General features: G+C 52.0%; 1 protein-coding gene across 1 annotated transcript; it reads right to left on the bottom strand.

The window, feature by feature from the left end:
* Nucleotides 1-356: 356 nt before the first annotated feature.
* On the bottom strand, nucleotides 357-22,575 carry SAMD4B (sterile alpha motif domain containing 4B). Its single transcript, XM_087728117.1, has 13 exons — nucleotides 22,391-22,575; nucleotides 13,095-13,546; nucleotides 11,597-12,073; nucleotides 10,687-10,929; nucleotides 9,687-9,796; nucleotides 9,412-9,498; nucleotides 8,041-8,341; nucleotides 6,674-6,759; nucleotides 6,443-6,561; nucleotides 4,115-4,313; nucleotides 3,898-4,021; nucleotides 3,494-3,577; nucleotides 357-2,961 (listed from the first exon to the last, which is right to left on the bottom strand). The coding sequence occupies exons 2-13, from the start codon at nucleotides 13,288-13,290 to the stop codon at nucleotides 2,933-2,935; spliced, it is 2,055 nt and encodes a 684-aa protein (XP_087584243.1). The 5' UTR covers nucleotides 13,291-13,546; nucleotides 22,391-22,575; the 3' UTR covers nucleotides 357-2,932.
* Nucleotides 22,576-25,593: the final 3,018 nt, after the last annotated feature.

Genomic DNA, 25,593 nt, shown 5'->3' with positions numbered 1-25,593 from the left:
ACGCCTCCCACCCCAGAGAAGGGGGTGAACGGCAGAGAGGAAATCCAGACGACTGGATCCATCTCATTTGAGCCCACTGCCCTGGGGGGCCCCCAGTGGTAGAGCAAGGCAGCCTTTTAGCAGACCCCCCCTCCCCTGCTAAACCTCTCCAGCCCCTCTTTCCGATTGGGAGGAAACCCCCCCCCTCCCCAGCCCCAATAAACCAAGCGTTTTAAAAAAATAATACAAAATAAGCACAGCTTTATCATAGAGGTTAATAAAAAAGGACTAATGCTTAAATTCTGTATGTGCCTTTTACAAAGCAAAAAAACAAAAAACCAGGGAGAGGGAGGGTGGGGGGGACGGGGGTGGGGGGGTGGAAAGCAGCAAAAGGAAATCCGAAACAAAGCAATCTAAAGTCAGAATTTGATCTTTTTTTTTTCTTTTTTTTTTTGTAAAACATTTTGCGTGTGTTGTGTTTTTCTTTTTTTAAATAACGTATTTCATGGTTACCAGCCATAGTCATAACAAAAGTTATTCATAATAAAATGTATCTAAAATAACATTTCTATTTCAAACAGGAAACCTTGTCTCTCTCTACTTTTCTTTTTTTTTCTTTAGAAATACAGTAGCTCTCCCTGGTTTCTTTCTTTTTTCCCCCGTCTTTTTCTTCTGTTCTTTTGTACACTTCTCTCTCTCTCTCTCTCTCGGGACACACTTTGGAAAAAGGCTCCGCAGGCTTCAAACGGGGGGGAGTGGGAGAGCAGAGGGGATGCGGCCAGGAGGATTCGGTACCTAGGAACTGGCTGGTGGGTGGGGAAGGGGCTGCCAAGGGACGCTGCCACCCACCCACCCCAGCAGGGGCACCGTGCCCAGTTGGAGGGGGCAGAACCCACGGGCCGGCCCCCTCCACCACCCCCACCCCCCACCTTACTTGGGTAAACTTTCCCAGCCCCCTGGTTGTGGAGCCCCCACCCTCGCTCGACTCCCACCCTGCTTACCTCCATTTGAAAAGCCCACCTCTGCCCTGTCCTTCCTGGCACGGCCTCCTTGGGGAAGGGGATGAGGCTGGGCAGGGAGGGGGGGGCGGGAGGGGAAGTAATGCCCTCCCCTCCCTCCTGTAGTAAAGCTATTGAAAATTGGGAAACCATAAACAAGGGGGCTAGAGAAGAGGTGCGAAAGGGGGTGGGGGGTGGTGCCCAACCCCCATAAGAGTCAGGGTCTCCTGCACAGCCACCCCTCACACCCCTTGTAGCCCACTCGGATGTGTCCCCAACGTCTTTCCTGCCCCCAATTTGCAGCCATGATCCAGGGTTCCTGGCTCACTTGCCTGCCAGCCTTCTGCCCAGCTTTGCAAATTCAGCCCGGCTGCTCCTCCTCCTCGCCTTTGCTAAGTACCAGGAAACCCTGTGGGTGGAGGGGAAGCCCACCCACCCACCCACACTTACCCACCCCTGTTGCTATGGCCAGTTTGCCCTGATCCTACCTCCCCCACCGTCCCTCTCGACAAAGGAAGACACACAATTATCCCAAGTGACTGGAGGAGGAGAGAAAAGCTTTTTGAGAGGTTTGGGGAGATGCTGCACGGGTGGTCCCAACCGTTCACCCCCCACCGCACCCTGCCCCCTTCCACAGCCTGGGGTTGGGGGGGGGGTGGAGAGAAGGGGAAAAGGAAGGGAGCCTGGAACCCATGCCAGGAACTCAAAAAAATCAGCTCAACTGAGAATCCGGCTTCTGAAACCTAAACGGGGGGGATCTCCGATCCTCCCAAACTGCTTCAACAGAACTAGGCTTAATACTGCCACGTTTAAAAAAAGGAAGGAAGGGAGGGGGGGGGACACAAAAGCCTGACTGGGCAGGAACTGAAGGGGTTAAAAGAAAAAAAAGTCCCATGCTACTCCTGGGAGACGCCTAGGCCAGTGTTTCTCAACCTTGGCCACTTGAAGATGGGGAAGTGTCTAGGACAGTGTTTCTCAACCTTGGCCACTTGAAGATGTCTGGACTTCAACTCCCAGAATCCCCCAGCCAGCATTCGCTGGCTGGGGAATTCTGGGAGTTGAAGTCCAGACATCTTCAAGTAGCCAAGGTTGAGAAACACTGGCCTAGGCTACTCTGTCTGTCTGTCGGGGTCCCCAAAAGAGGCGGTGGCTTTCAAGAGGATAAAATGAACAAAACAAATTGTGTGCTGGATAACACCCCCCCTCCCTTGGGCCTTTCCCTGGGGTCCCCCCTCCCACCCCATCACCACTCTTGGTAGAAGCAAGTATTAGAGGCACTTTTAAAATGGTTTAAGTCACCTGCTGCACCCTTTCCCTCCTCTTCCTCCTCCTCCTCCCTGCTCTTCTGACCCAGGACTCCCCGGGAAAACGGCCCTCTCGTCCCTCCCCCCGTCCCTCCCCCATCCCCACTGCGAGGGGAGGGGGGTCTTCCAGTGTGACCTCTGGTTCCACTCAGGGGGGGGGGGTCACCTTCCCTGTCCCTGGGAGGGGGGGGGAGGCACCGGGAAGGAAGGGAGGAAAACCAAAATCGGAAATTATACCGGGCCTAATTTAGGCCCCCGCGTCTGCACCTTCAACAGGGGGAGGCCGCCCCCCCCTCCCCTGTACATCAAAAATATTAAATCCAATATCTGAAGTTATAAGAATAATAAAAAAAAAATTAGGAAAAAAAATATTAGAAGACAAGATGGTAAAGATTGTAGTGACCGTTTTTTCTCCTCTCTTCCTCTGGCTGCTAAGGAACGCTGGAGAAGGGCGATTTTTGGGGGGGATGAGGAGGGGGGGGAGGTCAAAGGAAAACAAAAAAAAATTATTCACCTACCCCCGTAGTGACATACCCCTGGGGGAGGGGCTTAAAACAAAAAAAACAAAAGGAATGGGGGGGGGGGAGGAGGAGAAAAAATAAAACAGCCATCCTAAAGCTTCTCAGGAATATGCCCGCAGATCCAGCTTCTTCAGATGGTTGAGGTCTTGTCCGTGCCATCTGCGAGAGAGAGAGAGAGGGGGGGGGGCAGAGGTCAAGGGGCAGCACTGAGGGGGCACAGGGTTCATTTTCAACAGGGGAGGCGGGTGTGTGTGTGTGTGTGTGTGTGTGTGTGCTTTGATGTCCTGGGAATCTTTTTGAGTTTGTTCAGTTTGGGTGTCAACAAGAGGGGAGAGCAGCCTGTCCAACCTTGGACAATGGCTTGAGGTTTGGGGTTTATTCGATTTATATGCCGCCCTTCTCCCAACTAACTGCTGTAAGTCGAGGACTGGCTGCATTGCTTAGATTCATATCCACGTTTCCTTCAGAAGGTCAAACTGATGTTTCTTGGCCCTACTTCTCGTCTCTGCCCCCCAACCCTCCAAGGAGACCAAGCTGACTGGCCCTTCAGCCTCGGGGGAACGTGGACATGGGGGTCCCCCAATCCCACGCCTTCACAAGGATCACGGCCCCCTCGGTGCAAACCCATCGCTGGCCTTCCTTGGCCGACCCCAACCCACCCTCCCGATCTGGCGAGCCCAGGGCTCCTTACCGCCCAGCGCGTGCTCCGTCATGCTCAGGCACAGGGACTCCAAGGTGGGGTTGATCTCCAGATCCGTTCCAGGGAGCTGGCAATCTGAGAGGTTGGAGGGATGGGGAGAAGAACCATCAGGCACAGCTGTGGGCGGTTCTGGCGTTCCCCGGAGAGGGGAATGGCACCGCTTCTGGCTAACGCTCAGGGGGAAATACATTTGCTCAAGTCGGAAAGGAAGAGGGAGAGGAAAGAGGATTGGGGGGGGGGGAAGCCCCTGGCAGACCTTTGCCCAAAGACCCAAGGGGCTTAAGGAAGGGCCCAAAACCCGATCCCGAGAGCAATGTTTCCCAAAGACCCCCCACCGCGGAACAAAGACGGAGGCCTCCTACGCAGGGGACAGGCATTGGGTCCGGCTTACTCACCCTGTGGGAACATGAGGATGGCCTGAGGGGAGGTGTGGACGGGCAGAGAGTGGGTCCGCTGGACCGAGCTGCGGTTCTGGCCAGGCATGCTGTTGCTGCCCCCGGGATTGGCAAACCAGAGGTTCTAAGGGAAAGGGGAGAAGCTCGTTGGCACCTCTCGGCCGGCTGCTATTCGAGACATTCGGATGCTATCCTCCCAAATCGAACCGGATCTCACCTGCCGACCTTGGCTCCCCAGATTCGGGCTGGTCAGTCCGTGCCGTGGGGAGACCCCTCCGATCCCCACCGGACTCAGGATCCCCATGCGGCTTGGGGGGATGGCACGGGGGGGCATCTGGAACTGCCTCTGTCCTCGGCGGGCCACCCCCACCCCCACAGATCCAGCTATGGGGAGAGAGTTGGAGCCAAAGGCCCACCTGGAGGAACACAGGAGAGGAACGTCAATCTTACCGGTGGCTGGGCCGCCATCGGGACTGGCACTGCTTTGCCACCCAAAGCGATGCCACCGTCTGCCCCTGAAGCTGAGAGGACCAATGGGAGCCCCTCCCTCAAGGGCCCTCGGAAGCCCCCCTCTGCCCCCCCCCGCCCTCCAAGGCTGCCAGGGGGGCTTCACCAAGGAGAGGGCAGATCTAAGGAGCCTCCACCGGGCATCCTGCATGGGAGAAGGGGCCACAGGGAGGGTACCCATAGTCCTTGACTTACAACCATTTGTTCAAAAATTGTCACAACATGGAAAACGTGACTCATGAGCCCTTTTCATGCAACCGTGGCTGTATCCCCCCCCTGGGTCATGAGATCAAATCCAGATAATTTCAACTGGTTCATATTTATGGACTCAAGTCCACGTGGAATCCAGATTCACTTAACAAACAAGTTACTAACTTATCAACTGCAGTGACTCACTTAACAACTTTGGCAAGGAAGGTCGTAAGATGGTGCAAACTCACTTAACAATTGGGAGCCACGGTGCCCTCCCTCCCTCCCTGCTTCTATTTGATAGCAGCCAGCTATCAAACTGACCCCCCCCATCCAAATGGCAAACGGCAAAGTTAGCCAAGGAGACCTCAGCCAGGAGGAGCCGCAAGGAAGGAGCCCCAAATCTCCCCTCTCTGCAGAAGGATGTGTGTCAATGAAGCCTCGTTTTCAAAAAGGATCCAAAGCAAGCCGTTTTCACTGGCATATCGCAATCTCACAATCGCAGGGGCACAGACTAGGCCTCCTCCGGATCCCATCTGCCGGCCAATGTCGGCTGGCGACTTCCCGGGGGAGAGCCTTCTCTGTTGCAGCTCCAGCCCTCTGGAACGAGCTCCCCGTGGAGATCCGGACCCTCACTACCCTCCCGGCCTTCCGCAAAGCCACAAAGATCTGGCTGTTCAGGCAGGCTGTGGGGATGTTGAAATAGCCAGCCCCACGGGAACTATGAATGTTGTGTATTTTAAATTGTTGTTTGTCTATTTGTCTATTTATCCCCTTCCTTTGTCTATTGTAAGCCGCCCGGAGTCCTTCGGGAGTGGGCGGCATACAAGAACAATAAATACTAAATACTAAATTTGCAGGTTCTTTATTTTTTACTACAGTGACAGTTTCTGTTAAGTATGGAAATATTCCTTCAACAAAAAAAAACTCTGTCATTTTGAAGCAAAAAAATAAATAAAAATCCATTTCTATTGTTTAACTAAATCCAGTTTTTCAAAAGCAACCGGTGACAAGGCTCTCAGGAGTTTAAACTGGCGGCTTCGGAAATAGTTCTGACACCGCTCTGGTTCCATCTTTCCCGCAAAGGATCCCCGAAGTGTCACTCGCGTGGCAGGAAGACACACCACAAAGTGACAAAAGACATCCAGAACGTGCCCTTCGCTTGTCACAATATTTAGCTCAGTGTTTCTCAACCTTGGCAACTTGAAGATGTCCGGACTTCAACTCCCAGAATTCCCCAGCCAGCATTCACGTATGAACAATTCAGTGTCTAGGACAGTGTTTCTCAACCTTGGCCACTTGAAGATGTCCGGACTTCAACTCCCAGAATTCCCCAGCCAGCATTCACGTATGAACAATTCAGTGTCTAGGACAGTGTTTCTCAACCTTGGCAACTTGAAGATGTCCGGACTTCAACTCCCAGAATTCCCCAGTCAGCATTCACGTATGAACAATTCAGTGTCTAGGACAGTGTTTCTCAACCTTGGCAACTTGAAGATGTCCGGACTTCAACTCCCAGAATTCCCCAGTCAGCATTCACGTATGAACAATTCAGTGTCTAGGACAGTGTTTCTCAACCTTGGCAACTTGAAGATGTCCGGACTTCAACTCCCAGAATTCCCCAGCCAGCGAATGCTGGCTGGGGAATTCTGGGAGTTGAAGTCCGGACATCTTCAAGTTGCCAAGGTTGAGAAACACTGCACTGGAGTAACCAATGGAAAGTGGCTCTATTTCTACCCAGCATCTGCTTCTTAAGTCAACCTTGCCAGATTTTCCATCGCTAGGAAGCTCCTTGTGCCCGATGGGATGCCAGGCTGGCATTTTAACCCAGCGGTGCCCAGAGACTTACCCTTTCTGGGGGCGATAGCCCTGCATGTCCAGCACGGCCTTCCTCGGGAAGGTCCGGAGCAACTTCAGGACCTGCTGCTTCCAGGACAAGAGGCGCTTTTTCTGGGTCTCGGTGAAGGCCTGGCGGGAGGGGAGAGAGAGAGAGAGGCAGCCATGTTGGGAAAGGGGGAAGAAAAGCAGCGGTCTCAAGACAATGGCCACCCTCCGGGCCTCCTGTAATGCCCAGGCTCACCTCGTGCATCAAGCACTTCTCGATCAGTTGGAGGTAACTGGTGATGTTCTCCTCGTCTGGCCGGGAGACGAGCAACTGCGTGCATACTGCGAGAAAGGAGGGGGAAATGGTTACGGAGAGAGGGAGATGGTTTCTCCAACCTATGTGCCACTAAAACCAAGGCTGGGAAACCAGAAGCCCAATTCAATGTAAAGGAACAATAAGGAACATCTGTAGGGTCCTTGATGCCCTCTGAGCTTCGTGGTTCTCCTGAAGACGTTTCATTATCCAACTGTTGGATAATGAATAGGCTACCTATTAGTCTCCGAATCCGCTTCAAGGTGCTGGTCGCTACCTATAAAGCCCTACATGGCATCGGACCTGGGTACCTGAGAGACCGCCTCCTGCCGATTACCTCCCTCAGACCAATTAGATCACACAGGTTAGGTCTCCTCCGGATTCCATCTGCCAGCCAATGTTGGCTGGCGACCCCCCGGGGGAGAGCCTTCTCTGTTGCAGCTCCAGCCCTCTAGAACGAGCTCCCTGTTGAGATCCGGACCCTCACTACCCTCCCGGCCTTCCGCAAAGCCACCAAGTCCTGGCTGCTCCAGCAGGCTGGGGGGAGCTGAGAAGCATCTACCTCCACGGAAATTGTGAATGTTGGTTTTGTTTTTAATATGTTGTCTTTGTCTCGTTCCCCCCCTTTCCCTTGTCTTTTGTGAGCCGCCCGGAGTCCTCCGGGAGTGGGTGGCATACAAGACAAATAAATAAATAATAAATAAATAAATAAATAAATAACTGTTGATTTTTATCCAGCCCCTTTCTAAGACTGTATGAATGTTGTGTAATTTTAATGTTTGTTCTTTTGTAAGTTTTATATGTCCCCCTCCCCCGTTTATCTATCAGCCGCCCTGAGTCTCTAGGGAGTGGGCGGCATTCAAATCTTGATAAAGTGAAAGTAAAGTGAAAGTGAAAGTGGTGACATCATCAGTGCACTGACAACCAGGCTCAGAGCACACTGATGACGTCACCTAGATGGGCCAAAAAACATCTGCTCAGACAGCAACCCAGTTATCCTCCTCCTCCTCCTCCTCCTCCTCTCCACAAACCCCACTCGCTTCTACCACTGATGACGTTACCTAGTTGGGTCCTGAAACGTCTGGAAGAAAACCACCCAGCTCAGACAGCACGAAGGATTCCCTTCTATCAATAACAAACCTCAACTCCTCAAAGGAACCTCATCAATCCTCAAAACTCTGGGAATGCCAAGAGTAGCTTAAGAGCGTTTCTTATGGGGCAGAGAGACCCACAGCACAGCCCCCTCATTCTAGCCTCCTTGGAGGCCTCGCTGAAAAAAGGCCTGACCCCCCCCCCTCAAAAGAGCTCACCTTTACCCATCACGCGAGTGAACTGGCCTGCAATGTCCCCTTCGGCGATCGGTGCCGCTCCGGATTCTCCGTCGCACGGGGAGCCTGTTGGGGGCGGGAAGGGGTCGTCGGTGGCTTCCTTGTCCTCGTTGCTGCTTTTCTCCAGGCCCAGCGTGGGGGCCCCCCTCGGCTCAGCTGCCAGTGGCTGGGCCTCCTTGGAGGCGGACGCGGCATGCAGAGTGTGGAAGGCCTTGATGGGGGTGGTGAGGATCTGCTGCAGTTCCTGGAGTGCGTTCCATAGGTTGCCCCCTTCCAAAACGTCCTGGAGAGGGGGGGGGAGAAAGGAGGGGGGAGGAGGCCGAGGGAAATCTTTACTTAGGCATGAATGAAGGGCTTTCCGACCCCCTTCGCTTCCCTCATGCTTCAGCCTGACTCTACAGTTGTTGAAATTCGTTTTTCAGCCACAACAGCTGGAAACAAGGGGGCGGGTTTTCCTGCATCTGCTTAGCAACTGCTGGCTCTGATCCAGCATTCTGACCCAACAGCTGAGTGACACAACTCTCTGCCAGCAGCAAACAAACAGCAACACAACTCACACAGCTTCCCAAAACACACACACACATCCTATGCCGAGGCAAGCAACATCAACAACAAGTGTGCTTCCACTTGCAGGAAAACCAAGTATTTCCTGAGATAATTTCTGAATGTTTAGAGAAACTCTCTCTAAACTAAGGGTGACCAACCTCGGTCACTTTAAGACTTGTGGACTTCAACTCCCAGAATTCCCAGTCAGAACAGCTGGCTGGCTGGGGAATTCTAGGAATTGAAGTCCACAAGTCTTTAAAAGTTGCCAGTTGGCGGAGTATTTCTGGGAGTTGAAGTCCACATATCTTGAAATTTCCAGGTTTGAGAAACATGGGGCTAGGGCAGTGGTTCTCAACCTTTTCTTCCCCACGGACACCACAAGACTTCAGATTTAAATCGTTAACATTTCTTCAAGCCTTCAAGGACCCTCTTGTGACATCACAGCCCCCCCAGGGGTCTGTGGTTGAAAAGCCCTGCTCTAAACCAGTGTTTCTCAACCTTGGCTACTTGAAGATGTCTGGACTTCAACTCCCAGAATTCCCCAGCCAGCGAATGCTGGCTGGGGAATTCTGGGAGTTGAAGTCCAGACATCTTCAAGTTGCCAAGGTTGAGAAACACTGTCCTAACCACTGCTGGGGAATTCTGGGAGTTGAAGTCCAGACATCTTCAAGTGGCCAAGGTTGAGAAACACTGTCCTAACCACTGCTGGGGAATTCTGGGAGTTGAAGTCCAGACATCTTCAAGTGGCCAAGGTTGAGAAACACTGCTCTAAACCATTTGGACCACCCATGGAACCCCAGGCCTTACCTTCTCCAAGGACTTCAGGACACTCTGCCTTTCGCGCAACTTTTGGATACTTAAGGCAATTTTGTGCCTCGCTCCTTTGGTCACATTCTGTTCGGGGAAGAAAGAGGAGAAGGAGGAGAAGAGGGTTAAAAAAGGGAATTCAGACACACATCTGCCCCCCAGCCTTTATAGGAGGGACATATCTGCGTCTTCAGACTGGCCCCCAAAACGGTGCACGGCGTTGCATTTTGGGGGGGTGCCACTGCGACCAAAGTCAGAGGAACGGGAAACAATACCTGCGATTCCAGATGTTGCTCTGTGAGAGTCATCATCTCTTCGTAAGTCATTTGGGAGAAAAGGGCTGCGTATTTGTGGAGACGGAGGCTCTTCAGCCACGAGGGAACATCTGTGGGGAAGCACCAAGGCCTTAAGAACCCTGCCCCAAAAGCCCCGTTTCCTGGAGAAGACCCCCCCCCCAGGGAAGCAGGCTGCTGGTCTCCAACCAACAGGGCCACACGCAGCCCCCCAAGAGAAGTTCAAGGGGAGATTTTTGGGGCAAAGTAAGAAGTTATTGAGTTTTCTAGGGCTGCTTCGAGGGCAGGGTCTGCTCAAGGTCTACCAAGTCTCCATGCTGGGGCTGCAAGAGCCCCCCGCCCCCCACCCCCGTCTTCACAATCTCTGGTGCAACGTTCGGGACAGCCAAATCGAGGCTAAGAAGGCCCCCTCCTTCAAATGTATTTCTGGATGCCTCCTTAAGTAACTGGCTTACAGAACCCACTGAAGTGGCACACACTTAAGTCCTTGACTTACGACCATAATTTGAGCCCAAATCGTCTGTTCCTAAGCGAGAAAGTTGTTAAGGGAGTTTTGCCCCATTTTATGCCCTTCCTTTCCAGCCGTTAAGTGAATCACCGCAGTTGTTGAGTTAGTCACTTGGTTATTAAGTGGATCTGGCTTCCCCGCTGACTTTGCTTGTCAGGGTGTCGCAACAGGGGATCACATGACCTGGGGACATGGCAACCGTCCTAAGTACATGCCAGTTGCCAAGCGTCTGGGTCACGTGACCACGAGGATGTTGCAACGGTGGCCGGGTGCCCTCGTAACTTTCAACGGCCACTAAATGAACCGCTGTGAGCCAAGGACCACCTGTGTGTCTCCTGCATCCCAAACCCTGAAGGAGTCTGGGAAGGCCCAGGGGCTCGGCTGACCCCTCAGATCCCAGGGCTGGAGTTACGCAAGCCAGGCAGAGCCGGGCGGTGGGCCTGATCCCGCGGCCCCCTCCAGCCCCCGCCGTACCTTTCATGCCGCTGCCGTCCTCCTGAAAGGTGTTCCGACTGCTGGGCGGCTCCTCCGTCTGCTCGCTGCCTGAGGAGGCCACGCTGCTCTGGGGCGAGAGGGGCGCGTGCTCCCCGCTGGAGATGAAGGCCTGCCGGGCCCCCATCTCCTCCACGTTCATCCACTCGCTGGGGACCTGCTGTCCCGTGGGGATGAGCGACATGGAGCGCTTCAGCGGGCTGGGGTGGATTTGGCAAGGAAGCGCTGGGAGGAGGAGACAGTCACAAAATAAGCCAATTCCTTTCACGGAGGAGGACATCGCGACTGGCCCGAGGCTCCCCCACCGGCTTTCTCTGCGTAAGGGGGGGGGACTAGAACTCCCCGTCTCCTGGTGTTGGCCCCAAAATCACCCTCTTAGCTTTCATGCCTGAGGCAGGGCTAGAACTCCCAACCTCCTTGTCATTGGCCCAAAGTCACCCAGCCAAATTCAAAAACAATAAAAGTAGCACGTTGTACAGCTGGCACCCAAACTACGTGGCTCAGAGTCCCCCAGATGACGGTTTCCTAGCCAGGATTTGAACACATCTCACAGAAAAGCCTGTTTCGATCTGGGACTATGAAAAGTCTTAGAGCCAAGGTGGCGCAGTGGTTAAATGCAGCACTGCAGGCTACTTCAGGCTGACTGCAGTTCAGCAGTTCGGCTGTTCAAATCTCACCGGCTCAGGGTTGACTCAGCCTTCCATCCTTCCGAGGTGGGTAAAATGAGGACCCAGATTGTTGTTGGGGGCGATATGCTGACTCTGTAAACCGCTTAGAGAGGGCCGGAAGCCCTATGAAGCGGTATATAAGTCTAACAATTGCTAACAATTGCTATTTCCAGCTCCTCACAAATATCCCCCCCACCCCGTCCCCCAGCAAATCCCTTCCAAACCTGTGCTGCCCGAGCTGCTCCCAAGACTATTGATGCCCGAGCCGGCAGGGTGGAAGGACATGTGCCCGTTTTCCCGCGGCGCCTTCTCCTGCCAACCGTGGCCCAGGTCTCCGAGGCCCGTCTCCCCCGGACCTTGCCAGTCGTCGGAGCCTTGGCGCGAGTGGTAGGCCGCGTCTGGCCGCGCCCGGCCTTGGCTGGGGTAGCCGCTGGAAAGGCGCTCCTCCAGATGGTTGAGCCACAGGGCCAGGGAGCTGCGGTCGTCCAGGGTGGTGGCCGGGTGGATGAGGGCGTAGGAGAGCAGCTGCCGGCTCTCCTCGATGAAGAGGTTGCTCTCGATGGAGTAGGCCAGCACCTTCTGCAACAGCTTCATGTACTCGGCCTTGGCGTCTGCGTTGCCGGGCTGGAGGAGGGGCAGGTGGGAGAGGAGCAGGGAGACCACTTTGTCTTTGGGCTCTTGGTGCCATTGGTTGATGACGGCTGGAGGAGGAGGAGGAGGAGAAAAAGAGGGGTGCAAATTGGACCAAGGCCGCTTCAGAACCAGGGACCTCTTCCGGGCCCTCCGAGGGAAGGGACTGTGACTCTGGAGGCAGGAGCCTTCCGACCGAGGCCTACATCAGGAAGGAGGGCCCGTCGATGTCTCCTGGACTTCAATTCCCAGAATTCCTGAGCCAGCCATGCTCATTCCGGAAGTCCACCAGTCCCAAAAGGGCCATCGTCCCCCCCCCCCTGGCCTCCACGAGGGCTGGCTTGCTGCTGCCAGAGCTATGCCCACAGCCATAGCAGCCCTATCAGATGCCACACTGCCTTCTATAGGGCGTTACTTTTACACGGCTGTTACGTTTAAACAGCATAATGTATACACTCTGGGCCCCATCAGCCGAGGGATTTCAGCTGGAGGGATCTAGGATGGGGCTCTCCAGACCTGGCAACTTTACGACTTGTGGACTTCCAGAATTCCCCAGCCGGCCTTGCAAATCCCTGCGGTTGTTAAGGGAATCGTGCCGTCATTAAGCAAATCTGGCTTCACCCATGGGCTTCGCTCGTCCCAAGCGAGGCTGGGGATGTTGCAAATTTTGATCGTGTGACGCCAGGCACCGCAAGTGTCATAAACACGTGCCAGTACACATGCCGGCAGGCCTGGGGCTGTTGACCTCTTGACCGAGGTCCAGCCCCGATTAGACTGGGTGCATGATGTGCTTCTCTTTTAATCTGTTTTCCTCCGTTTGTTTTTAACTCTTCACTTTTTAAAATTTATTTTCTGTAATCGTTCAGGATTGGGCGGCCTATAAATTTATTAAATCAATCAATCAATCAGTTGCCAAGCGGCTAAATTCTGATCGCGTGACCATGGGTGGGTGTGGAATGCTGCAACGGCCGTAAGTCACTATTTCCAGTGAAGTAACTTCAATCACTAATGGACTGGTCATAAATCAAGGAATAGGTGATTCACACTCAACCCACCCACACACACGCACGCACACACACACAGGAGACTCACCTGCGCTGTTAGCTTCAGACTCCAGGACGTGGATCTCTGTGCAGTCGGCCAGCGAGTGCTCCAGGCACAGCTGCAGAAAGCGGGCTTGGGTGCGAGAGATGCGCTTGAGGAGTGAGAGCAAGGCGACCGTCTGCTCACATTCGTTCCAGCCCTTGAACCAGCCGGCCAGGATGCCCACCTGATCCCGGAACATCATGATGGCCAGCGCCTCGGCCTTAGCAGCAACGCACCCACCGAGGGGGGGGTCAGGAAAAGTACAGGGAAAAAGGGGCACCCATCACATGTTTTCAAGGAGGGGTGGGGTGGGGTGGGGGTTAGCAGGTAGGCAGCGCCACGACACCAATTTTCACACTAGTAGGGAAATAGGGGTGGCCCAGAAGTCAGTCAGAAACTCCTGGCTCCCTGTAGATCCTTTGTGATTCCTCTTCTTTGACGGATCCTTTCAGATCTCCCTGCACAAAAGGGAGAAAAAAATAGATAAGACACTCTGGGAAACCCCCCTGCCCGTTTCTCTATTGTCTAGCACAGGTTGACGCTTGTGGACTTCAACTCCCAGAATTCCCCCCAGCCAGCTTTGAAACACGGAAGTCGAAAGAAAAGACAAACACCAGCTCCTTTAAACGCTTAACAGGACACGAACTTGTAAAGGACAGTGGCTGGAATTGGGTGGGTCTACTCTAGTGAAAAGAAGGACCAGGGTGACCCGAGAGCAGCGTTCCCGTATTGGAGGGGCTGCCACAGAAGAGAGGGGGGGGGTTTTCCATCCAAAGCCCCTGAAGGCAGGACGAGAAGCAACGGATGGAAACTAACCAAGGAGCTAAGCAACTTGGAACTAAGGAGAAAACTTCCTGACAACTTGAGGACAATTAACCAGTGGAACAGCTTGCCACCAGAAGTTGTGGGTGCTCCACCACCGGAGGTCTTTAAGAAGAGATTGGACAACTAGGTGTCCAGAATGGTATACGGTGTCTCCTGCTTGAGCAAGGGGTTGGACTAGAAGACCTCCAAGGTCCCTTCCAACGCTTGTTGTCTTGCCAATCGTGTTTTCTTACTTCTTGTGCAAGTCACCTTATTTATTTACACCCAACGATGAACCTGACATTCTTCCTATTAGTGTTAGCTAGTCAAGAGAAAAAGCTCACATCGGAAACCGTGTTTGGATGAGCGTCAGAAGGAAGAAGGGAGCGTGAGGACAATCTCCTCCAACAAATTGCATTTTAAGAGGCTCCAGAGAGAGTTATGCAAATCCTCCAGCCCCAAGAAGCAATAAAAGCTTTAAATGACTTCTCCAAGACCCCCAAAGGAGGCAGAACACCGGTCGGATGAATCTAATTAACTGCCAATCAAAGCCAGCCAGCGTGCTAATAGGAAATCCCTGAAATCTCACAGGGTGGTTAAGGTGCAGGAGTTGAAGACGAGAGCAATCCAGAAGAGCGTCTAGGGAAGGGTTTCTCAACCTTGGCCACTTGAAGATGTCCGGACTTCAACTCCCAGAATTCCCCAGCAGTGGTTAGGACAGTGTTTCTCAACCTTGTCAACTTGAAGATGTCTGGACTTCAACTCCCAGAATCCCCCAGCCAGCGAATGCTGGCTGGGGAATTCTGGGAGTTGAAGTCCGGACATCTTCAAGTTGACAAGGTTGAGAAACACTGGTCTAGGGTGATGCCCATCTACCAGTTCATGGTTGTCCCAAAGTTCTTCTGAAGAAGCTTCTTAGATGAGAAGCGAAACATTTTCAAGGCCTCTTGAAAAAGCACCTTTGGGACAATCCAGAAGACGCGAAAGGATCTACTAAAAACAATGCATCCGTAAGCCTAGCCTGCCTACCGTTGCCTCTGGACCCCGGCCACTGTTCCGGTACCCCTTTTTCGGTAGAGGAAGCAGCAAAAGCGGCTCCCAAAACCAACCATACTTAAAAGCCGTTCTACGAACAGGGAGCATCTGTGTTATTATCTTTTGCAATGAAAGGGGAAGAATAGACCGAGGAAACGGCTGCTGTCTAGGTCCTTCCATTCTCTGGACACTATAATTAGAGTTAACCGAAGCTAGCCTACTCCCCAAAGAAAACGGCCAGGAGGCGTCTGGAGGAAGCAGGGAGGCAGCTGGCCATAATTATACCTCCAAAAGAAGGACGCACACACGCAGTCCCATGCACACCCAAGAGAGGCCCTTTGCCACACAGGTGGGAGGAACCAGGAGCATCGAAGAGGGGAAGAGCCGGCCAGCCACGCAGCACCAAAACTGGACCTGAGTTGCCTTGTCTGCAGAAAAGCGGGTCAGTTAAACCTGGTAGACAGATAAAAGGGGGAGTCCTCGAATCACGACTACATCCAACATGTGTTGCTAAGCATTTTACGACCATTCTTGCCATAGTTACTACGCGAATCATCTGCAGCCAGTATAACAAGGTTGTTTAAGCGAACCTGGCTTCCCCATTGATTTTGCCTGTCAGGAGGTCGCAAAAGTGGATCGTGTGACGCCGGGGCACCGCAACCATCGCAAGTGTGAGTCAGTTGTGAAAAGTGCCTGGGTTTTGATCAGGTGATCACGGGGAGGCTGCGACAGTCGTAAGCGTGAAAAATGGTCATGTCACTTTGTCTTCAACGCCACTGTAACTAAACGAATTAAGTCTGGATCTTCCTGTACCTTCAGTTTGAACTCTTTTGCAGGTAAAGTTTTATCATCTGCTTTCTAGATTTTGCCCAAAGGAGGGAAACGTATGTCAATTAGGCAAACAAGCCAGGAAGAGAAACCTAGAATTACACTCAGGTTCCAGTGACTCAGCTAAGCTGAAATATCCTCTACCAAACATTTCTGGCTACTTCCCCCACCAAAAAATGCCATTTTGCTACTACAAAACTCCCTGCAGGGTGTCCAATTGGAGCAAAACAACTCAAGGGGCCGATGAGCCGTGGTTCTCCCTTCTCCTTCCCTCCAGGGACCCTAGGGGAGGCCCTCTGGTTCTCACCCTGCAAATCAAAAAACCCAGGAAACCTCACCGCCACAGGTCCCAAAAATAGGACGTGTAAATCAGAAAACAACAGGAGCCTCCAACTTCACTCGTCGAGAGAAACAACACGCTCTTCAACTTCCGCGGCCGAGAGCGGAGAGCTGCCCCCCATTTCCAGATCGAAGGAGGGCGGAGAGAGCTTAATAAAAAGCAAGCTTCAATTATTGCGATATTCGCAGCTTGTGTTGCTTTTGAATAACGCGGAGAGGATACGAAGATGGGAGGCACGCAGCTAGTTTCGTACGGAACAAGCCATCATTACAAGGTTAGTTGCAAGAGAGCGAGGTGCGACTCCTTGTTTTGGATTAACATGGAAACGTTAACATGGACTTCTGCACGGATATTCGCTGTGTTGCTGATGCAGAAATGATATTTAGGTGGGAGAGGGGGGAAAAAAGCCCTTTGATTGAAAGAAGTCAGATTTTTCCCTCATGTGCTCATGCTGATGAAGCTTCTACGATAAAGCAAGGTTTAATGTTACTCTTAATAGACAGGCTGTCTACTTGCATGGCACCAAACAGAGTTGAGAATAACTTTGACCAGGAGTGTCCAAACTTTCACACCTGTGGACTAATTCCCAGAATTCCTCAGCCAGCTGTGAGTTGAAGCCCACAACAGGCCTTGAAGTTTCCAAGGTTGGAGACCCCTGACTTAAAAGACACGCAGGTGTAAAAGGAGCGAGGCAGGAGCGTTTGAATGGCCCCTGTTCCTATACAGGTAGTCCTCAACGTATGACCACAGTTGAGCCCAAAGCTTCCTTGGCTAAGTGAGATATTTGCTAACCAAGTTTTGCCCCATTTTACGACTTTTCTTGCCACAGTTAAGGGAATCACTGCAAATGTTAAATCAGCATCTGAATTTTGATCATGCGACCATGGGGGATGCTGCAACGGTCGTTAAGTGTGAAAAATGGTCGTAAGTTGCTTTTTTCAGAACTGTTGTAACTTTGAACAGTCCCTGGAGAACAGTTGTTAAGCCAGGATTACCCGTATGCAGTTATTACAGCCAAGAAACATAGCTTGCTACATACAGCGATCCCGATTTCTCTTGCAAAAACAGGAGGAGTTTTAGCTGGCCCAACTTGTCTCAAACTGCGTCCAAAGCACACATACCCACACCCACATTTTCTCTATGGCAGCGCCTGCCAGCCAACAACTCTGCAAACGAGCTATGCAACAACTTGTCAATCTTGGCTTTCATGGTCTAGACCAGTGTTTCTCAACCTTAGCAACTTGAAGATGTCCGGACTTCAACTCCCAGAATTCCCCAGCAGTGGTTAGGACAGTGTTTCTCAACCTTGGCAACTTGAAGATGTCCGGACTTCAACTCCCAGAGTTCCCCAGCCAGCGTTCGCTGGCTGGGGAATTCTGGGAGTTGAAGTCCGGACATCTTCAAGTTGCCAAGGTTGAGAAACACTGGTCTAGAACACACAGAACACATTGTGGAATGACCCACACTGAAGTTTGGCTTTCAAGTTTGCTCTTGGACTTGGTCAGGTTTTCCCCGTCAGGGCAAAAGAAGCACACCGCAAAGATGCGGCAAGAAAAACCAAATGTACAGGTACAGGTGAGGTGAAACCTGGCTCTACAGCAGTAGCCGGGAGAGGAATTTTGAAGTTCTAGTGGACAATCACTTAAGTGTGAGCCAGCCGTGCAGCAGCCAAAAAAACCCCAACGCGATTCTAGGCTGCATAAACAGAGGGATAGAATCAAGATCAGTGTTTTTCAACCTTTTTTGTGCAAAGGCACACTTTTTTCATGAAAAAAAATCACAAGGCACACCACCATTAGAAAATGTTAAAAAATTTTAACTCTGTGCCTATATTGACTATATATAAAGTCTTTTTCCCACGGCACACCTTAAACTATGTCACGGCACACTAGTGTGCCGCGGCACAGTGGTTGAAAAACACTGATCAAGATCACGTGAAGTGTTAATACCACTTTATAAGGCCTTGGGAAGGCCACACTTGGAATACGGCATCCAGTATGTAGTAAAATGCACGATGTAAAAAAGATGTGGAGACTCTGGAAAGAGTGCAGAAAAAAAGGCAACAAAGATTGCTTGGGGACTCCAGTCCAAAGGCGACTGGAGGCTAAAACATATGAAGAAGAATGGTTGCAGGGATTGGGTATGGCCAGTCTAGAAAAAAGGATAATATTTGAGGGGCTGCCCACAAAGAGGCCAACCTGTTCTCCAAAGCACCAGAAGGAGAAGGAGAAGCACCAATGGATGGAAACTAATCAAGGAGAGAATAATGGCAATAGCAATAGCAGTTAGACTTATATACCGCTTCATAGGGCTTTCAGCCCTCTCTAAGCGGTTTACAGAGTCAGCATATTGCCCCCAACAACAATCCAGGTCCTCATTTTACCCACCTCAGAAGGATGGAAGGCTGAGTCAACCTTGAGCCGGTGAGATTTGAACCGCCGAACTGCAGATAACAGTCAGCTGAAGTGGCCTGCAGTACTGCACCCTAACCACTGCGCCACCTCGGCTCTTAATCCTAAAACTAAGGAGAAACTTCCTCACAGTGAGGACAATTAACCAGTGGAAGGACTGGCCTTCAGACGTTATGGGTGCTCCAAAGCCGGAGGTTTTTAAGAAGAGACTGGACAACCCTTTGTCTGGAATGGTCTGGGGTTTCCGGTTTGAGCAGGGGGGGTCAGACTAGAAGACCTCCAAGGTCCCTTCCAACTCTGTTATTCTGTAACTTACTTCCTCGCATTAACCAGGCTGATCTCAGGGGGACCAAGAAAAGCAAACCGCAAAACGAGATTCAGAGCCATTCTCATCCAAAGGCCTGAAAACAAACCGACATATTCAAATCAAGGGGCAGGGTGGACACCCGGCATACGATTGAGCGCTTGTGGCACCATTCTGTCTCTCAATAGAAGGGCAACTGTCATTGGCAATAAAACAATATAGATATTAAGTAGGACAAGGCTTTCGGCTAAATATAGGCCTCCAGTGTGCCGCACGTAGCCTCAGCCATCACATGCAATATGGAATTTTGTTCTTATCGAGAGAGAATCATTAGGACCTGTGTTAAATTTCTAATCTAGTGCAGCTTTCTAGTTCCAGTTTTAAAACTCACAAAAAGAAGAACAGAATCTCATAAGGCTATTATCTGTGGCTTGGCAGGCCTGGTTACAAAGTGCTTAATGGGAGTTAAGACCCCAGAGGACCCCAGGAGATTATTATGAGGTTCAATCTAAAACGTGAACCTTCCCCAATAGGCCAAATGCTGCACAACCACCATGGAGCTTAGGTGAGAAGAGGTGGTGAGAATAATGGGTGGACCATTAATTTATGAACTTAACTGCAGATCAAAGGATAGGAGCTCTTTCACATTAAAGCAGAAGTCTTCAAACTTGGCAACTTTAAGGCTTGTGGACTTCAACTCCCAAAATTCTCCAGCCAGCATAGCTGGCTGGAGAATTCTGGCAGTTGAAGTCCACAAGCCTTAAAGTTGCCAAGTTTGGGGGATCCCTGCATTAAAGGTTAGTCATAAAATGAGTTTTTTTTTCCCAAAAAGAGCAAAACTGAAGTGTGCCTCCAATTTTACAATGTGGGATTGTCCCAGTTATCCAAATTTTGGAAGGAACTGACCCAGCTGGATCCCCTTTTCCTCATCGATTTAAGGACTCGGGATTAGAATCTCCGTACCGATCCCGAGACAAAATTAACGAACTTTACACCACCACTTTTACACCACCACATGTCCAGAGGTTGGAGGTTTCTTTTCCTAAGACCACCATTAAACCTGACTAGTCATTTAAAACAAAAAAAAACAACCATCAAAGATTCCTCTATAAACGAGGAAGAAAGATCAGAGCATTGCAAGGAATAATTTTCAAGAGCCAAGGTGGCGCAGTGGTTAAATGCAGCACTGCAGGCTACTGCTAGATCAGCAGTTCAGCGGTTCAAATCTCACCGGCTCAGGGTTGACTCAGCCTTCCATCCTTCCGAGGTGGGTAAAATGAGGACCCAGATTGTTGGGGGCAATATGCTGACTCTCTGTAAACCGCTTAGAGAGGCCTGAAAGGCCTATGAAGCGGTATATAAGTCTACTGCTATTGCTATTGCTATTCATGGGAGAAAACCTGTATACCAGTGGCGAGGAAGAAGTAGGTGGCTAAAATGAAGGATGCAGGTAAGTCTATTAAGCCCGGAGCGGTCTTGCCTCAAAGAGGAGGTTCCTCTAACAAATCACCCAGAGCTCCATTTTGCATTTGCTCTCCACTATCCCAAAGAGGATCTGGGCAAAGGAGATGTGGAACCCACCTGGCAGCAGAGGGCATGGGCTGCCATATTGAGACAATGCACCCCCTACCAAGTATCCTCAGAAGCTGGCGAAATACAGGAACGCTTTCCTCCGACGGAGAAGTTCGAGACAAAAACAGAGAAACATAGAATCGTAGGGATGGAAGGGACCTTGGAGGTCTTCTAGTCCAAGACTGCTCAAGCAGGAGACTCTATTCCATTCCAGACAAACGACTGTCCAATCTTTTCTTGAAGAACTCCAGGGACGGAGCACCTACGACTTCTCGAGGCAAGCAGTTCCACTGGTTACTTGTCCTGTCAGGAAATTCCTCCTTGCTTCCAGGGTTGTTTCTCTCCTTGATTAGTTTCCAACTGTTGCTTCTTGTCCTGATGCTTTGGAGAAGAGCTTGACCCCCCTTCCTCTCTGTGACAGCCTCTCGAATATTGGAAGACAGCTATCGTGTCACACCTAATCCTCAGCCAAGGGGTTGCTCTTGAAGGTGAACCTTCCAATGTGAGCAGAAGTAACTACAGAACTGAAGAAGCTGCTTCTGTGAGAAGTGAAATGTTTTCAAGGGGGGAAAAAACCAAGGACGACCAATTGTTTTTGAAAAGGCAACCATGGCCTGGATGACTGAGAACCTCCATAGACATTTAACTACCGAAACGTATCTCACTCCCAGAGAGGTATCTTGCGAGCAACAACCAACGCAGGGCGAGCTAAGTGATAGAACAAAAAATGAAAAGCATCACAGAGCAACAACATCAGGGAACAATCAACGTAAGGACGAAAACAATGAGGCAGCCCATCAGATGAATACAGGCAAATGTTTCCTGCAGAAGAAGCCTAAAGGGAACATCTGAGTGAGTTTATAAGTTGTTTATGACACCATGCGGAAAAGGGGCCCTTCGGTCTCAGTCAGACCCCCGGCTCTTTGTCTGCTGTCATAAATCTAAATTTTAAACTTTTTAAAGAAACCGCTAATGTCCCCAGATATATTTGTACCCCTAAGAGTTTCTTCTCCATCCTTGGTCCTCTTCCGCCAAGGAGGGTCCCTACTGGATCCAAAAGTGAGATGTTGGGCGGAAATGATCCCCAAACCACCTGCGGAGGGAAGTTTTCAGCAGAAACTGCGGAGAACTGGGAGAAAGGAGGAGGGGGAGTCCTTCCTTCCAGAGGGAAACTTTATGGAAAGGGGGCAAAAGCTGCAGACCCAGGAAAGCAGCTTCCTCTCCTACTTGGGGGTGGGGTGGGGGTGGGAGCAACCCAGAGAGCAGCAAATGTATCCACTTTTGCAGTAACTTTAATGTTTTAACTTTTAACGCCTAAGACCTTCATGCTTTGAATCCTGGGATGGTTTTTATCCCAGGTTTGTAGCATTACAGGCTGCCCAGAGTGGCAAATAAATGGAATAAATGAAATTTGGGAGGGGGGGAGGGTGAGGGAGGGGTAGAGGCAGCCCTGGGGCAGAAGGGGTTTTCAGGGCCAGGCAGACCCTGAGGAGACCCCTTCAGCTGAGGAAGGGGCATCCTGGCAAGGAAAAGGGGGGGGGCAGGCGAGGGTCCCTCTCCTCTCAGGGGGGCCGACCAAAACGCCAGAGGGCATTGGGAAGGGGGCCCACTTGGGGGGGGGGGAGGACTGTCCACCTCCTCCAGCCCCCCCAGAAGGGAAAGTCTGCTTGGAATGGGGAGGGGGGGGGTCTTTCTAACAACCGTCCAATTGAGGGGGGGGGCCTTCGGCGTCTGGGAAGACTCTCAAGTCCAGCCGCGGCTCTCCTTTCGAGCGTCCCCCCACCCGCCCCATGGCGTGGCTGGGGATGATGGGGCCTCGGGTCGCCCTCCGGCCGAGCGGGGAGGGGGGAAGGGGCGGGGCCCGCCGAGACCCCCTCCCCGGGGGCGGGGCTGCCGCTCCCTGAGGAGCCCCCGGGAGAGGGAGGGGAAGGGGGCTCGGCCGGGTCTCCTCAGACACGCCGCTTTCCCGCCGCCGCCGCCCCCCCCCCCCCGCCGCCGCCCCACTCACCGTCGCCGCGGCCCGCTCCGGCCCCACCGGGGAGACCGAGTTCCACACACACACGCGCGCGCGCACGCCCGGAGACCCCACGTACAGACATACATACACGCGCGCGCGCGCTCCCACACTCGCGCACCCTCACACTCACTCGCACGCACAGAGACACACGCAGGGAAGCTCCAGCCACCACACACACACACTCCAGAGGGGGAGCGCGACGTCACAACGCACGGCGACGTGGGTACGCACCCGGGGCGGCGACGGCATTCACGCAGGCACGCAAGCAAGCACGCACAAGAGCGCGCGGGCCTTGCCCGGCCCGACCAACCAACCAACCAACCAATCAATCCACTCGCCCCGGTCGCCCTAGTTACGTCGCTCACCTTGCCGTGCCCATTGGCTGGCGCGGCGCGAGGCTTTCCCTTTAAACCCTCCTCCTTGTGTCCCCCCCCCCTCCGCCCACCAATCTTTCTCGTCCTCCGGACGCTCTCGCTGCCAATCGCTGAAGTCGGGCGGCGCGGGGTGGAGTTTGCGCGGAGGGGGCGGCCAATGAGCTGGCGGGAAATGGAGGCAGGAGGCGGAGGGGGGGCAGGGGCGTGGCCTGGCAGCGTGTGACGCACCCCCGCTTCCCGCCCAAATCTCGGTTCTCCCTCAGCGCCGAGCCCGGCTGGTGGGAGGCTCCCGAGGGGCGCCCGAGAAGCGGGTTTGCCCCCCGACCTGGGCTCCTCCCGAAGCCGACCCCCTCTCCGCTCACTTCACGGCCTTTGGGTCCAGGCCTCCAGGCGACGCCTCTTCCCCTTGGCTGAGTTCACACAACCTGGGACGCCCCAGACCCGAGTTAACCAAGCCTCTACTGACGTGTTTGCAGCTCGTCGGACTCCCCGGCCATCAAATGGCCCAGCATTTATGTTGGTCAAGCTCTGAGGCTTTTAAGACGAGCCGACTCCCAAGTCCCAGAATTCCCCAGGCAGCATGGAATTCTGGGAGTTGAAGTCCCCCCCCTCCCACCTTAAGCTTCTACCGTTCACCCAACAGGGTCAATCTATTGTGGGAACCCAGCCATGCAAGGCCAGGGACAGAGCATCCCAGCCAACTGGGCTTGCTAGCTAAGCCTTGTGCTGCAATCCCCTGTTGCGGTGTTGCTTTCTTCCCCCTCGAGGGGTCCCTGCGTATGTGGGGTTTGTGGGACTTCAGCTCATCTGTAGTTCCTCAACCAGCCCAATCTGGGTTTGACCCCCCCCACCCAATAGGAGGGATTTCCCCCAAGGAATTAGGGATCACTTGGCTTGAGTCAGGTGTTGCTTCATTTAATAATCAGGAAAGGAAACCACTCAACTCCCATTTGCTTGAAATCAAGTGTACTTTTACTAATTACAAACTAATAGTAGCGAAGCAAAGCTGAATCTGGTTAATTGTGAAGTACCCGCAGTTCGCCCATGAGGCCAATGTTGAGAAAAGACACAGACACGAGCTTTCTCGGGATGAGGCGACCCAGATTGGGGTCTGGGAGCCCCTTTTATTGAGATAGGACAAAGGCAGGAGGAGCAATCAGCATGTGATTTAAGACAGCCTGTCAAACTACAATTGCTAATCTACTGCTCAGGGAAGTTCTGTCTATATATGGTCAAATCCTGGGCGTCGTTGGGTAAGGCACATCTAGAGTGAACTATCAGGATGTTATGTCCTTTAGGAGTTTGTTTTTTCCTGTGTGGTTCAGCGTGGCTGCGCATGCCCTGTTATGCACTGGGCCATGGGTGACCGCCACACCTACACAAGGAGTTATATGACAACAGTTAATTAGGCGCGAAAGCAAAGAATATCATGTATAGTTCAATCCCCTCCCCTTGGCCCCCCAGTCCATAGTCCAATTCACCCAACTGTCAGGTGGGAGATATCTTCAAAAAACATCACCAGGGTGGAATGCCGGACAATTAACCTTGGCGGGAAACTCCCTTCCTCCACATGCGCAGTGAGATGGTCAGGTCAGCGTCTAGAATCTTCCTCCAGCACGTAATGATTCCCTTCCCAAATACCATGCCCCCCCTCCCCGTTTCAATGGCAGCTGAAGCAGCAGCAAGGCAGAGGCTGACACCCCTGTTGCGTGTGTTGTGATGTTGCTTCTTTCCCCCTCGAGGTGGCCCTGCGTATGTGGGGTTTGTAGGACTTCAGCTCATCTGTAGTTCCTCAACCCACCCAATCTGGGTTTGCCCCCCCCCCCATAGGAGGGATTTCCCCCAAGGAATTAGGGATCACTTGGCTGGCTTTTCATTCAGCATGCTTATTTATTTATTTATATACGTACACACACACACACACACACATTTACATGCTTCTCACCTCACCTATAAAGTGACTCCTAGGTTGTGGGAAACCAGCCAACTGTCTGGCAGTGTTTCTCAACCTTGGCAACTTGAAGATGTCTGGACTTCAACTCCCAGAATTCCCCAGCCAGCGAAAGGAAAACCAGAAAGTGCTTGAAAAAAAGCACCTTTGGGAGAGCCAACTGGTTTATTTGGATAACTTAAGTTTGAAGATGATTATATTTTAGCAACAGATACAGCAATTCCGATCTGTAGGTGATGTCCTTGTTATTTTTCAGCTGCTGGCTGCCTGTGATGTATGGATTCGACTGACTGAGGATTCTGGGAACTAAATGGTCTCCTGCTTGGGGGGGGGGGGGTTGGACTAGATGAGCTACAAGGTCCCTTCCAACTCTGTTAATCTGTTAAATCTTACTTTGAGTTAAAGGAACCTACTTGATTTGACCAAGGTCTGTTGGATCCCTCTTAAAAACCTCACACTTATTTCTGAGCACTCTTTTGCTCAGAAATATTTAAAAATAAGTATTTTTTCTTTAAAAACCTACAAAACAGCTGTATAACCTTGGCAACTTTAAGATGTGTGAATGCATGGCTGGCTGAGGAATTATGGGAGTTGAAGGCTACCGGTCATAAAATCGCCACTTTCCCAACCTTGCTCTACTAGGTCAAACCAATTTGCTGTCCCTCCGGCATCCTGGCTCGCTTGCTTGAGGGACTCACTTTGCTAAACTCCTATTTGAAATTGAGCTGAAGACTGCAGCCTAATTCCTAGCCTCCTTGCACCTATTCCTCCTCTGAAAAATACTCGCAAATACAGCAGCGTAAGCTCCCACCTTGTGGTCTGGGTGGCCCTTCCTCTTTTGCAAGTAAAAATGCAAAACTTTGGCGTTG

The sequence above is a fragment of the Thamnophis sirtalis genome, unplaced genomic scaffold, assembly GCF_051295495.1.
Source record: "Thamnophis sirtalis isolate CommonGarterSnake01/CBP01778 unplaced genomic scaffold, rThaSir2_p1.2 scaffold_13, whole genome shotgun sequence".
Taxonomy (NCBI): domain Eukaryota; kingdom Metazoa; phylum Chordata; class Lepidosauria; order Squamata; family Natricidae; genus Thamnophis; species Thamnophis sirtalis.
The sequence above is the reverse complement of the archived record's forward strand: the minus strand, read 5'-3'. Positions and strand labels throughout refer to the sequence as shown.

Coding starts and splice junctions, on each gene's coding strand:
- SAMD4B (XM_087728117.1), bottom strand. CDS start 13,290: ATGATGTTCCGGGATCAGGTGGGCATCCTGGCCGGCTGGTTCAAGGGC. Junction 9,499..9,686: donor AGCAACATCTGGAATCGCAG/GTATTGTTTCCC, acceptor TTCCCCGAACAG/AATGTGACCAAAGGAGCGAG. Junction 6,760..8,040: donor CACTCGCGTGATGGGTAAAG/GTGAGCTCTTTT, acceptor CCTTTCTCGCAG/TATGCACGCAGTTGCTCGTC.